Here is a 14724-nt window from a genome sequence, read left to right as displayed (position 1 = left end):
AGCAGGCTTGAGAAGGGTGCACCTCATTGGGGAATGTGATTTGTGACACAGACTGAGGGAGGGGAGGAACGGGGTAAAGTCCAGCTGTAACTCAAACAAAGCTCAGAACTGACTGCAAAAAAAGGCCTAATGGTGCTCCTAATAAATGACTAGATATGTATTGAAACTTGGCTCGATACTCATGAATCAATTAGGGCATTTTTTAGGAAACCTGAACAATTGCCACCTATCAAGTGAAACACCAGAAGGAGAACACGGATGGATCGCCTTTTGAAAATGGCTCCAAGAAAGGAGAATATTTCCAGCTGTGGGTTGAATGGAGGGCTTTTTCCCCCCTATCCTTCCCCATCTCCCTTCCATGCTTCCATTACAGAAGGCAGAGAAAGGAAGGAAAAATTAAAACGACGCGGATTTTGATCGTGGGATTAAGAGGGATGCAAAAGCAACATTACTGTCCTATTAAGGAAGTGATTAATATTACGAAAGGATGCTAGCGTTCAATTACCTTATTTCGGGGACCTTTTAAGCGCTACTCTTCCCATCCAGCTCCGTAATTTATTTCTCTGTTGCCCCTTCTCTGGCCTTTGTTACTCACTAATGGTAAGCTTCAAAGCAAGTACCTTGATGTAGCCAAACCGTCTCTAACGTCCTTAGTAGAATCATCTTCATAAACGCCATTCACCTAGACAAGATAATTTCCAGCCTCTATTGATATAAATGGAGACATTAGAAGCTTAAGTGCTCTGCAAAACCTTGGAAGGATCTTTTAAGGCAGGAGATTCAAACTTTATTTCACTGAGGGCGGCATTACGGCGGTGTTGGACCTCGGAGGGCTGGGGGTGGGCGTGGCCATGGTGAGCATGGCTGGGGGTGGGCGTGGCCACGATGGGTGTGTGACACAGGACTTGTGGCCAAGTGCTAAGGCAGGTGCTGAGACTGTCCTTCACTCTCATTATAATCTCCTTCCTTCCTTACTATCGTTTCCCTCCCCTTTTCATTTTCCTTTCTTCTTCCTTTCCCTCTTTCCTTATTTTTCTTTCCTTGCTCTCTTCCCATCCTTCTTTTGCCTTCACTCTGCCTTCTCCTTTTTCTTCCTTTCCATTTTTCCTTATTTTTCTTTCCTTGCTCTCTTTCCATTTTCCCATGTCTTCTTTTTCCTTCCCTCTTCCTTCTCCTTTCTTCTTCCTTCTCCTCTTTCTTTATTTTTCTTTCCTTGCTCTCTTCCCATCCTTCTTTTTCCTTCACTCTTCCTTCTCCTTTCTTCTTCCTGCCCCTCTTTCCTTATTTTTCTTTCCTTGCGCTCTTCCCATGTCTTCTTTTTCCTTCCCTCTTCATTCTCCTTTCTTCTTCCTTCCCCTTTTTCCTTATTTTTCTTTCCTTGCTCTCGTTCCATTTTCCCATCCTTCTTTTTTTTTCTTCCCTCTTCCTTCAGTTGTTTCATTACCCAACTAGGTAACATCATCAGTGCAAGAAGGGACTGCAAATCAGCCAAGAGCAAACCCCACAGCCTTCCCGCACTGACAATGCCGTCTAGTTGGGTAATGAAAGGTCTTCAAGAAAACAACCAAGCTCAGAATTCACCAAGGACCTCATAGTCCTCCTCCTCCTCCTCCTCCTCCTCCTCCTCCTCTTCCTCCTCCTCCTCCTCCTCCCTTGAAGCTCTGCCAATCTGCAAACCCCACTCCCTTCTAGCACTGATGATATTACAAAGTTGGGCCATGAAACGTCCGCAAGAAACCCACCAAGCTCAGAGAGCACCAAGGACCTCACAGTTCTCCTTCTCTTCCCCACAATTCCCTTCTCTTCTAGCACTGATGATGTGAGCTAGTTGGGTCATGAAACGTCCGGAAGAAACCCACCAAGCTCAGAGAGCACCGAGGACCCCACAGTTCAACACCTGATTTACAAATATTCACTTTCATCGACAGTAGAGTTTATTTTCTAGTCCAACCCTTGATAGAGGGACAATGTTCTGACTCCAGGACCTTCTGTGGGGCCTGTTTTGTTGACCAAAAAGTCAAAATGAGAGTCATTGTGGTTACTCTTGAAGACCATTTTTGTGTCACACATTTAAAAAAAATATGAAGGGGAGTTTTGATGACACAAGTCACATCTGTCCTATGTTTTATCCTTTCCCTATAGACGCTCCCTCGATTATCTTCCAGGTTCAAGGGAAATTTTGATGCTTTTATGGTAATTCAGGCACACCAATCTATATATAGAGTATATCAAACATTATTTATTTTCTATTCTTCATGCTTATCCCATCCATGTTCTCCCCCACACCTCCTGCTTATTTTTATTTTATTTTATTAGCTAGATATACATGCTTGCTACTCTACCAAATCTGGGCAATTGATAGCACCCCAAACTGGAATAAAATCTTAGAAGTTTGTTTATGAAACCAATAAATACAAGAAAAAATATGTTTTAAAAGCTCAGTGGCTTAGTAAACCGTGCAAGAGCTTCTATCTAGTTAAACCTGGCTACCCATTTTAATCGTTCTTTTTTTTCCCCATGTATTTTTTTGAAGCAAAACAACAACAATCTTTAAGGGAAGTAAACTTAGCAGAAAAGTTTGCTTTTTTTTTTAAACTTCATTTCTCCCTGCGTTGAATATGGTTACTGGATTTGTTTACTTTTATTGATTTGCAGAATACGGCAAACAATAAACGAGATGAAAAGGGCTGGTTTCGCAGAATATACGGTACACACACCCATAAACACACACAGAGAGACAACACAAACACACACACACGCAAACAATAAACACATTTAAAATGAATCAGACTTAATTGAACCGATTAATCATGTTGCCCAAATGCTGGCAGGGAAATATTCTAGCCCTCCCGGCATTGTCATATTTTTAAAAAAATATGCAGAAAATGTTCCAATATCTCAGGGGCTGCTTCAAAGATGAGGGAGTCAAACTATTCTCCAAAGAGGGCAGGATAAGAAGCCATGGGTGGAAACTAATCAAGGGGAGAAGCAACTTAGAACTGAGGAGAAATTTCCTGACAGTGAGAACAATTAATCAGTGGAACAGAAGTTGCCTCCAGAAGTTGTGAATGCCCCAACACTGGAAGTCTTTAAGAAGATTTTGGACAGCCATTTGTCTGAAATGGTATAGGGTTTCCTGCCTAGGCAGGGGGTTGGACTAGAAGACCTCCAAGCTCCCTTCCAACTCTGGTATTGTATTGTATTGCATTGCATTGCATTGCGTTGCGTTGCGTTGCGTTGCGTTGCGTTGCGTTGAGTTGCGTTGCGTTGCATTGCATTGCATTGCATTGCATATCGCTCCATGTGCCACTTATTCCATACCTGTGCTCTTGGTTTTTCTTGTCTAATTGTATAAAACCAGTTAACTATCTGGTGAAAATTCTCCCTGGGAGAAATTCTCCCTACATCTTTCTCTCAAATCCACTTCCTTAAACCTTTTGCCATATCATTCCAGAATTTGTCGATACACTTATTGGTTTTTTATTTTTTTTAATCCAATTGCCTGTTGTTTTTTTTCTTACACGCCTCCAAATTCGCCTGGCCCTCGCTTCAAGGCAAACAGGCTTAAAAAACAGCACGAGGAAATCCTATTTTCTTCCTCCGTATCACATCTGTTTGTGCTACATTTCCTTCGGTTACCTACTTAGGAAGTGCCAAAGATCGGAGGAGCGTGAAAAGTGGTGTCTTGTTCAAAAGAGAGCAATTATGGCTGATTCTTCTTCTTCTTCTTCTTTTTGGTGCGGAGAAATTCAGTTTAATACGCCTCTCTCTGAATGCTGAATTTTAATGCAAGCTATGAAAAGAGGCATTTTAAAAAGGTTCCTAAAGACCCCAGGGACACGGTGGCTCAGTGGCCAAGATGCCGAGCTTGTCGATCGGAAAGGTCGGCAGTTCAGTGGTTCGAATCCCAAGCGCCACGTAGTGGAGTGAACCCCTGTTACTTATCCCAGCTTCTGTCAACCTAGCAGTTCGAAAGCATGTAAAAAATGCAAGTAGAAAAATAGGCACCACCTTTGGTGGGAAGGGAACAGCGTTCCGTGCACATTTGGCGTTTAATCATGCCGTCCACATGACCACGGAGATGTCTTCGGATAGCGCTGGCTCTTCGGCTTTGAAACGGAGATGAGCACCGCCCCCTAGAGTCGGGAACGACTAGCACATATGTGCGAGGGGAACTTTTACCTTACTAAAGACCCCATGAAAAGGCCTGGCATTTTTCCAGTGTCCGATTGCCTATATCTTTCCAGTGTCCGGTTGTGTGTACTGCACAATCAACCAGCAACGGCACTGACCCACAACCAGCCCATGGACTCCACCTCTCCACCAGCAGTTCAACCTTCCAACGAGCCTCACCTGGCATGCTTCCACGTTATAAGCCCCATGACAAGACCCTCAGCTGACCCCTCACAACCCTTCATGGCCCATCACAAGACCCTCACCTGACATGACCCACATTTGACTCCTCACAACCCTTCACAAGGCCCATCACAAGATTCTCAACTGATATGACCCACACCTGACCACATCACAAGACCCATCACAAGACTTGATGTAACCCACACTTGTCCCATTCCATCACCTGCCACCAGACCCTCACCTGACATGACCCCTACTTACCCAACACAAGTTCCTCACCTGATGTGACTCATAAGGCCCATCACAAGACCCTCACCTGACATGACCCACATTTGACTCCTCACAACCCTTCACAAGGCCCATCACAAGATTCTCAACTGACATGACCCACACCTGACCACATCACAAGACTTGATGTAACCCACACTTGACCCATTCTATCACCCACCACCAGACCCTCAACTGACCTGACCCCTACTTGACCCAACACAAGGTCCTCATCTGATGTGACTCACAAGGGCCATCACAAGACCCTCAACTGTCATGAAACACACCTGACCCCTCAGAAGACCCTCACCTGACATGACCCACACTTGACCCCTCACAACAGCCAAGGGACCCTCACCTGCTGTGACCTCCCCATCACAAGACCGACTGACCACACTAAGCCCTTATCGGCAGAAGAACACCAACACTGACATCCTCTAAAGTCAGCTGAAGACGCTACCTAGCATGGTAACGAAACGTTCGGAAACCAACCCATAAGCCCGGAGAACGAACTTTCACTCCCCTACATCAGTTTCTCTCTCCAATTTCGCCTCCTTGAAAACAATCCACTTACTTGATGCTGACTGGCCTTGGCCAATTGTTCGTTGGCGGAGTCGACGTTCACGGAGGCCGTCTCAATGTTGGCTTCAATGCTGTCTGTAAATTGAAAGAAAGGCAAGTAATTATGCGACAAAGAAGAGACTAGTATAGATCTATTTCAAGCTATTTAGCTCTCATCAGCTAGCCATACCCTTACTGGGATTCGAACCTGGTTTCTGTCGTGATGGACTCTTGTGACGAGCGGGAATGACAGATGATGGAAGCAGTTAGCTTCCTCCCATAATTGGGGCTTACCAGGGGTTGTGACACTAAATAAATGTATGTATGTATGTATGTATGTATGTATGTGTGTGTGTGTGTGTGTGTGTGTGTGTGTATGTGTATGTGTATGTGTATGTGTTATATATATATATATATATATATATATATATATATATATATATATATATATATATATATATACATACACATACATACATACATACACACACACACACACACACACACACACACACACACACTATTATTCCCCTCTTATTTCTAACTATATTTTAACTTTTTCAGTTTTATTATTCATATTTCCCTTATTTAGCTCTTCACGTTCTACTTATGCTGAAATTCCATCCTTCCTTCTTTCATCATTCAGTATCCCAAAGTACACTTCTAGTACCAATCACAATCCTTTAAACATTTAAAGTGCATCTATTCATGTTCTTTCCAATCCTCCAAACCCGTGTGATTCTACTATTAATACGTACATTTGCATTAAAGAATATTCTTTTATTATCTAATCACCCATTATTCAATTTTATTTTTTTCATATATTATTATATTATTTCACTACTAATCATATTTTCATGCATACTTAATAACACCATCATTCAATCTCTAATTTTCCAATTAATGCTTAAAGCTTCCTCAGCTCTGACTGGATGGTGGGGAATGGAAGGATTGATTCTCCTTGCAGAGAAAGCTGGTCATTTGCATTCTTTTCAGAGGGTCCCTGAGGCCACTTGGAGGTTTATCTGTAGTAATAGTGGAAATGGGTTTTTTATTTCAATCCATAAGAGCTCTGATGATACCCACCTATTGTCTCTCCCTGTTCAAACACCATCGAGGCCAAATCTTTAATGATCTGGTTGACATCCAACATATCACTCTGGAAAGAAAAAAGAAAAAAAATGGAACTATGAAGAAAAAAAAATAGGAACTATGAGAAAAAACTCAATACTTAATATTACATGTAACAGCTGCAGCAAGAATCATATTCCTTTCCTATTCTATCCTATTCCTTTCTTATTCTATTCTATTCTTTCCTATTCCTTTCTTATTCTATTCTATTCCTTTCTTATTCTATTCTATCCTATTCTATTCTATCCTATTCCTTTCCTATTCTATTCTATTCCTTTCTTATTCTATTCTATTCCTTTCTTATTCTATTCTATTCTATCCTATTCCTTTCCTATTCATTCTATTCCTTTCTTATTCTATTCTATTCCTTTCTATTCCTATTCTATTCTATTCCTTTCATATTCTATCCTATCCTATCCTATCCCTTTCTTATTCCATTCCATTCTTTTCCTATTCTATTCTATCCTATTCCTTTCTTATTCTATTCTATTCCTTTCTTATTATATTCTATCCTATTCTATTGAATCCTATTCCTTTCCTATTCTATTCTATTCCTTTCTTATTCTATTCTATTCCTTTCTTATTCTATTCTATTCTATCCTATTCTATTCTATCCTATTCCTTTCCTATTCTATTCTATTCTATCCAATTCTATCCTATTCCTTTCTTATTCTATTCTATTCCTTTCTATTCCTATTCTATTCTATTCCTTTCGTATCCTATCCTATCCTATCCTATCCTATCCTATCCTATCCTATCCTATCCTATCCTATCCTATCCTATCCCTTTCTTATTCCATTCCATTCCATTCTTTTCCTATTCTATCCTATTCCTTTCTTATTCTATTCTGTTCTGTTGTATATTTATTATTCTGTTCGGTTCGGTTCTCTTTTCTTCTGTTCTGTTCTGTTCCCTTCCATCCCATATTTTCTCTTCTGCGTTCTCTTGTGTTCTGTCCTACCCTACCCTACTCTACTCTGAGTCAAAAATGATTTGATGGCCCATAGTCAACAACACAACCTGTACTTCTCCTTTTGTCTTTCGCATATAGACCTGGTAGAGCCCCAAGGATTATGCTGGGTGGGTTCAGAGGACAGGGAGCAGGGACACAGTTAGGCGCCTTCTTCAGAGCAACAGCAATGTAAATTCTTAGTTGAGATTTCATTGGAGGAACGAAATCCCAGGGACAGTCATCCGTGGCTTAAGCCAGAGACGGCTCTCCAAAAGTAGCAGGTGAAAGACCAAGCTGAAACTAAATTAGATCTGACTTCATTTAAATGTAAATTTAATTAAAACTAAATATACTTAACGTGATTACTCCGCAGTCATGCATTTAATTATTTTCCCCTTCTGTCACAGGAAACGTTAGCATTGGGCAAGAACTTTTGGAGGTCTTTAAGGGGGAGACCCAAGACTTTCAAAAGCCACTTGTAGATGATCGACCTGGAAACTTTATGAGTTTATGAGCCGAGGTGGCACAGTGGGTAGGGTGCAGTACTGCAGGCCACTTCAGCTGACCGCTATCTGCAGTTCGGCGGTTCAAATCTCACCGGCTCCGGGTTGACTCAGCCTTCCATCCTTCCGAGGTGGGTGAAATGAGGACCCAGATTGTTGGGGTGATATGCTGACTCTGTAAATTGCTTAGAGAGGGCTGTGTGTGTGGGGACAAACTTGTGAACTTTCGACTGGTTGGGAACCCCGGGAAGCTTTCAGATTCGGGTTTCCCACAGATGTGCCAACATGTCACTCTTATTAAATTGGAACTTTGATGAAAGCTCTGCCTTGGACTCTGATTTAATTCTGGATGATATTTGGAACGCCGACAGGGCTTATATTAGGCACATGAGGTAAAAATGTGCTAGGGCTTATTTTTGGGGGGGATAAGTCCTTATTTTCGGAAAAGCAGAGTATGCACAATTTTATACGCAATACCTAACTCTCTAGAGTTAAAACAATCCATCAATGGAACTGCTTGCATCCAGAAGTCGTGGGTGTTCCATTACTGGAGATCTTTTAGGAAGGGATTGGAAAACCCATTTGTATGAAATGGTACAGCCCAGTGATGGCGAACCTTCTCTGCCTCAGGTGCCAAAAGCACAAGCGTGCAGGCTATTGTGCACACTCATGTGCCCTTCCCCATAACAATTCCCCCACACCATGCCCGCTGTGCATGCGCACATGACTCCCCTGCGCTGCCCCACACCTGCACACATAGCTTTCTAGGAGCCTGAGGAGGGTGAAAATGGTCTCTCCCCCAGAGGCTCTCTGAAGGCCAGAAAAGGCCCATTTTTTGACTTCCAGTGGGCCCGGTAGGTAAGGTTTATGCCCTCTCCAGGCTCCAGAGGCTTTCTAGGAGCCTGGGGAGGGTGGAATTGGCCTCCCTGCCACTCCGGCTGGCTTTCCAACTTCCTGTTTGCGTGTTTGGGCGTTTTTCACCCTCCAGAGGTTCAGGGAAGCCTCATGAAGCCTCCGGAAGGTGAAAAACAACACACAAACTGGAAGTTCTGGAATAGACTTCTGGATTGCCCATCGGGCCGTTTTTCTCCTTAGGATTGCATGTGCACTGGAGCTGACAGGGCAACGCCTCACGTGCCCTAAGAAATGGCTCCATGTGCCACCTGTGGCACGTGTGCCATAGGTTCGCCATCACGGGTGCGGGGTCTCCTCCTGGAGCATGGGGTTAGACTAGAAGACCTCCAAGGTCCCTTCTAACTCCTGTTATTCTGTTATCCCTGGCTGTGGCTATTCTCATCGTCATCCCCAGTTTTAAAAATACACCCTTTCTAAATATTAATTAGGGCTTCCTTAGAATTGTGTTTAAGCACACCTTCGAGCCACTCCCTACTTAAGTCTAATTTTTTTTCTTGGCAGAATCTTACCATCTTCTTCCTAGGCCAGACAAGGGACTGGCCCAAGGTCACTCAGCTGCTTTGATACCTCTGTGTTGTGGCCCAGGTAGTGCCGTTGGAGCTGCCACCAGACTCCGACAGTGAGGGGCCCTCTGAGTCGGCTCTGGAGGATGTGGAGGACCCTGGACAGGGTTCCGACTCCGAGCAGGGCGCAGAGAGACTTGTTGGCCACCAGGTGGCGCCTGAGCCTTGGACCAGTGGGGAGGAGACAAGGGAGAGTGATCCAGAAGCCAGCAGTGTGTTGTTCCTGGATGCATGCCATTGAAGAGCTACTAGGCGTCAGGAACAATTATGCAATTACAGGAGGTAATTGCGCTCAGCTGGTGGTCATTAGGCTCCTCTCCAGACTATAAAAAAGACTGCTTGTGCAAACGCCCCTCTTGCAGAAGTCAATGCATTGACTAAAGAGAACTGTTGTAACTAACTTGGCAGGCTGGATTGCTGCCAAGGTTTGTCTGAGTTGCTGCCAAGGTTTGTCTGAGTTGCTGCCAAGGTCCTTATCTGTTTGTTTGCTTGGCTTTCAGCCACCGATATTTTGGTCTTGCTATTAAAGGACATTCTAGTTAAGCTTGTCTCGGCTGTCGTTACTGGACGGAGGAGGGGGTCAGAACACCTCTGGTAGGACTAGAATTCAGAATCTCCTGGTTTCCAGTTAGGTGACCTTCACTGACCCCAAATTGCCCCTCGCTCTAAAAATTAGGACTTCTTCCTCGAGGCAATGCTCTCAAGGCAGCTAGATGGCGAAACTGTCTCCCGTGATGAATTCACAAGAGCTGCCAAGTAGATCTACATTCTTCAGGGGTAGAGTTCATTATGCGCCTCTGAATAACACAGTAATTAATTATGTAATGCGGTAAGAATCTCATTAATTTGCCATAAAGCCAGAGAGAGAGAGAGAGGGAGAGAGAGTGGGGGGAAGGAGGGAGAGAGAGAGAAAGAGAAGGAGGGAGAGAGAGAGAGAGAGAGGGAAGGAGGGAGAGGGAAGGAGGGAGAGGGAGAGAGGGGGGGAAGGAGGGAGGGAGAGAGAGAGGGGGGAGGGAGGGAAAGAGAGAGGGAAGGAGGGAGAGAGAGGGAAGGAGGGAGAGGGAGAGAGAGAGAGGGAAGGAGGGAGAGGGAGAGAGAGAAAGGGAAGCAGGGAGGGAGAGAGGGAAGGAGGGAGAGGGGGAGAGGGAGAGGGGGGAAGGAGGGAGAGAGAGAGAGAGAGAAAAGTCGTGAATGACTGAGTAGAGCAGAGAAAAAGAAGTGGGGAGCAGAGAAAGCACAACAAAACCAACAAGCAGGGAAAGGAAGAACCAAACACACAACATGGTCACAAATAAAGTTGACTCTCTTTATGGCCTAACGGAATTGGGAGACTAAAATTTTATGGGTAATCTGCAGCACTGCTCAGAGTTCCTGGCAAGAAGAACTGCAATCGTGCGAGGATTGGCGGGGAATAGATCAATGGCAGGGCTACGGGGAAACGTCAAGCCTCCTGTCACACAAAATAAAATGGAAGCCCTCTTAATAATGGCCAACGGAGGAGAATATTTGCTGCTCAGGGTTGAACTGTGGGGTCTTTGGTGCTCTCTGAGCTGGATTGTTTTCTTGCAGATGCTTCATTACCCAAATCGAGAACATCCTTAGTGCTAGAATGGAGTGGGGTTTGGGGGGAGGGGAGGAGGAGGAAGAGGAGGAATGAGGAAGAATACTGTAGGGTCCTTGAGCTTGGTAGTTTTCTTGCAGATGTTTCATTACTCACATCGAGAACATCCATAGTGCTAGAATGGAATGGGGTTTGCAGCAGAGAGGAGGAGGAGGAGGAGGAGGAGGAGGAGGAGGAGGAGGAGGAGGAGGAGGAGGAGGAGGAGGAGGAGGAGGAGGAGGAGGAGGAGGAGGAGGAGGAGGAAGACTACTATGGGGTCCTTGTTTTCTTGCAGATGTTTCACTACCCAAACTAGGTAACATCATCAGTGCTATAAGGGAGTGGGGTTTGCATAGAGGAGAAGAACTGAGGGAGGGTGGAGGTGGAGGAGAAGGAGAAGGTCTGTGGCTTCCTTGATGTTCTTGGAGCTTGGTTGTTTCATTACCCAAAGAGAGAACATCGTTAGTGCTAAAATGGAATGGGATTTGCAGGGAGGAGGAGGAGGAGGAGGAGGAGGAGGAGGAGGAGGAGGAGGAGGAGGAGGAGGAGGAGGAGGAGGAGGAGGAGGAGGAGGAGGAGGAGAACGACTATGTGATTCTTGGTGCTTTCTGAACTTGCTTGTTTTCTTGCAGATGTTTCATTAGCCATCAACAGTCACATAGATATAAACAACATCTACATGCCATTCAAAAGAGACAGTCAAAAAGCCAAAAGGGAATGATAAAGACCAAAACAGACCTCCTTACCAGCAACCTACAATCAGATAAGCAGGGAATTGACACTAAGATTAATACTAGACCAGTGTTTCTCAACCTTGGCAACTTGAAGATGCCTGGACTTCAACTCCCAGAATTCCCCAGCCAGCATTTGCTAAGATTAATACTAGACCAGTGTTTCTCAACCTTGGCAACTTGAAGATGTCTGGACTTCAACTCCCAGAATTCCCCAGCCAGCGAATGCTGGCTGGGGAATTCTGGGAGTTGAAGTCCAGGCATCTTCAAGTTGCCAAGGTTGAGAAACACTGTACTAGACCAACAATCAAGACGTAAACAATACTCCCATTCAACTCAGACAAATAATCAAACAGTAAACAACAGCCTAACCAAGGAACCACCAAAACACTTCCACCAACACTGAAGCTACCTGTATATAAAGCAAAACCTGATGATATTACCTCGTTGAATCATGAAACGTCTGTAAGAAAATAGCCAAGCTCAAAGAACATCCACAGTTCTCCTCCTCCTCCTCCTCCTCCTCCTCCTCCTCCTCCTCCTCCTCCTCCTTTCTTCCTCCTCCTCCTCTCTGCAAGCCACACTTCCTTCTAGTCCTGATGGTGTTACCTAGTTGGTTCATGAAACGTCTGCAAGAAAACAACTAAGCTCAGAGAGCACCAAGGACCCCACAGTTCTCCTCCTTTTCCTCTTCCTCCTCCTCTACAAAACAATAACTATTGGTGGAACACAACTGGTATTTTCTATCTTTTCAATCTTATTTGGGAATCCTTGCGTTTCAGCCCCATTTACAAGCAAAGCATCGTCAATGTTATTCACATTCATTTAGTACTCTATACGTTATGTGTGCAGGCGGGTGTGTTTTTAATGCAGCGACTGGCATACAATTTTTTTCCCCTAACGAACACAATTTCGCCTGCAAGTCTACTTTCTGTAAGGTGCTCTGAATTTTAATTTGATATAATGGAATTAATTACACAGACAGAGAATTAAACTTCCTCCTCCTATGTGACAATATTGGGTTTGGGGGAATTTGCAAATCATAATTGATTGGGTTACTGAATTAACCCATTTTTTTCGGGGTTAACCCAATACTGCACGCCGTATCACCAAGCAACAAAATGTGATGGGTTTGTGAAACATACTCATCTAGCAGCATAGCAACACTCTAACAAATGCTAACACCAACCAGGCTAGTCGTTCCCGACTCTAGGGGGTGGTACTCATCTCCGTTTCAAAGCCGAAGAGCCAGCGCTGTCCGAAGACGTCTCTGTGGTCATGTGGCCGGCATGACTAAATGCCGAAGGCGCACGGAACGCTGTTCCCCTCCCACCAAAGGTTGTTCCTATTTTTCTACTTGCATTTTCCCCGTGCTTTTGAACTGCTAGGTTGGCAGAAGCTGGGACAAGTCACAGGAGCTCACTCCGTTATGTGGTGCTAGGGATTCGAACCCCTTTCTGATCGACAAGCTCAGTGTCTTAGTCACTGACCCACCGCGTCCCTTGGCATTTCATTACCCAACTAGATAACATCATCAGTGCCTGAAGGGTGTAGGAGTTGATTTTTGTTTATGTGCAAATGGCTAGACCAGTGTTTCTCAACCTTGGCAACTTGAAGATGTCCGGACTTCAACTCCCAGAATTCCCCAGCCAGCGTTCGCTGGCTGGGGAATTCTGGGAGTTGAAGTCCAGACATCTTCAAGTTGCCAAGGTTGAGAAACACTGGTCTAGTATTAATCTTAGTGTCAATTCCCTGCTTATAGGTTGCTGGTAAGGAGGTCTGTTTTGGTCTTTATCATTCCCTTTTGGCTTTTTGACTGTCTCTTTTGAATGGCATGTAGATGTTGTTTATATCTATGTGGCTGTTGATGGCTAATGAAACATCTGGGAGTTGAAGTCCAGACATCTTCAAGTTGCCAAGGTTGAGAAACACTGGTCTAGTATTAATCTTAGTGTCAATTCCCTGCTTATCTGATTGTAGGTTGCTGGTAAGGAGGTCTGTTTTGGTCTTTATCATTCCCTTTTGGCTTTTTGACTGTCTCTTTTGAATGGCATGTAGATGTTGTTTATATCTATGTGGCTGTTGATGGCTAATGAAACATCTGGGAGTTGAAGTCCAGACATCTTCAAGTTGCCAAGGTTGAGAAACACTGGGCTAGACCTTTCAGAGTTTTTGGGAATTGTTCTTGGTGGTTCTTTGCTTAGACTGTGGTTTCTTATTTGATTGTTTGTCTGAGTTGGTAGTTGCTTCATTGGACTATTGTTTAGTGTTTGAAAAAGAACATTTAAAAAAAAATAAACTTGCAACATTGCAGCATTTGAACTCTTCTCCTTCAAAGCCATGCGATGCGTCAGGAACTTCCTGCTTTCGTTCTTCTGGAACTCCAACCCATGACAGTTAGAAAGAACTTGACTTAGATGAGCACTTTTGTCAAGAGTTCGTTGCGGAAAAATCAATTCCAGAAAGCACACAGGAATAATTGATTCAGCTGGATTCGTTAACTTATTTACGTACATAATAACAGATGAATAAACGTACAATACCACTAGTAGATTCTTCCAACGTGGCAGAAGTTACAAGCGGAGCTCGAGCAGGAGAGAACAGTTTCATTTCAGAGTTCAGAGCAGACCGAGTAGTTTCAGTTTCGATTCTCAGCATAGACTCAGATCTGTTTTAAGCTCCCATTGGCTGACTTAGTCGCCATGCCTATTCATTGGCTGAGCTTGTTCCCATGTCTCTCCCAGTCATGAATATTCTAACAACTTTTGAGTGTGGGAAAGACCCAGTCAAGCTTTTAAGTTCAGAAAGTCGACGCAAAACAAAGAGTTGTCCATTGGCATTTATTTTCCGCATGTTTTGAACCTCTGACTCGAAGAGAACAAGGGATGCAATTCTTGTAAAGATGCTTTTCGTGTCACCTTCTGTGCGATGAAAATGTCACCTCCATCAATTCCCGCTTCCAGAAAATGACGGCGATTATTTATTTACTGAAATCTCCCACATTTCTCGCCAGTTTTCCTCTTGTGTCATTTTGCGCAAGCATGCTCTAAAAGACTGCTTTTCTGTTTTATTGTAAGAGGATTCTTCTTTTTTTTCCCCCACGGCTGCTCAACTGTTGTGGGAACAAGGATTGGGGGCTAAAAGT

At 44.0% G+C, this 14724-nt stretch overlaps 1 protein-coding gene across 1 annotated transcript in view; it reads right to left on the bottom strand.

Annotated features, from left to right (window-relative positions):
• TSNARE1 (t-SNARE domain containing 1) overlaps positions 1–14724 on the bottom strand; it is a gene marked incomplete at its 5' end in the record, with an annotated part of 108449 nt that overhangs the window by 51389 nt on the left and 42336 nt on the right. The window contains 2 exon segments of the mRNA XM_087706633.1: positions 5198–5280; positions 6271–6343. Coding sequence (XP_087562759.1) covers positions 5198–5280; positions 6271–6343 — 156 coding nt within the window.

This window comes from Thamnophis sirtalis, unplaced genomic scaffold, assembly GCF_051295495.1.
Source record: "Thamnophis sirtalis isolate CommonGarterSnake01/CBP01778 unplaced genomic scaffold, rThaSir2_p1.2 scaffold_2, whole genome shotgun sequence".
Classification (NCBI taxonomy): domain Eukaryota; kingdom Metazoa; phylum Chordata; class Lepidosauria; order Squamata; family Natricidae; genus Thamnophis; species Thamnophis sirtalis.
This window is presented reverse-complemented; position numbering and strand designations above follow the sequence as displayed.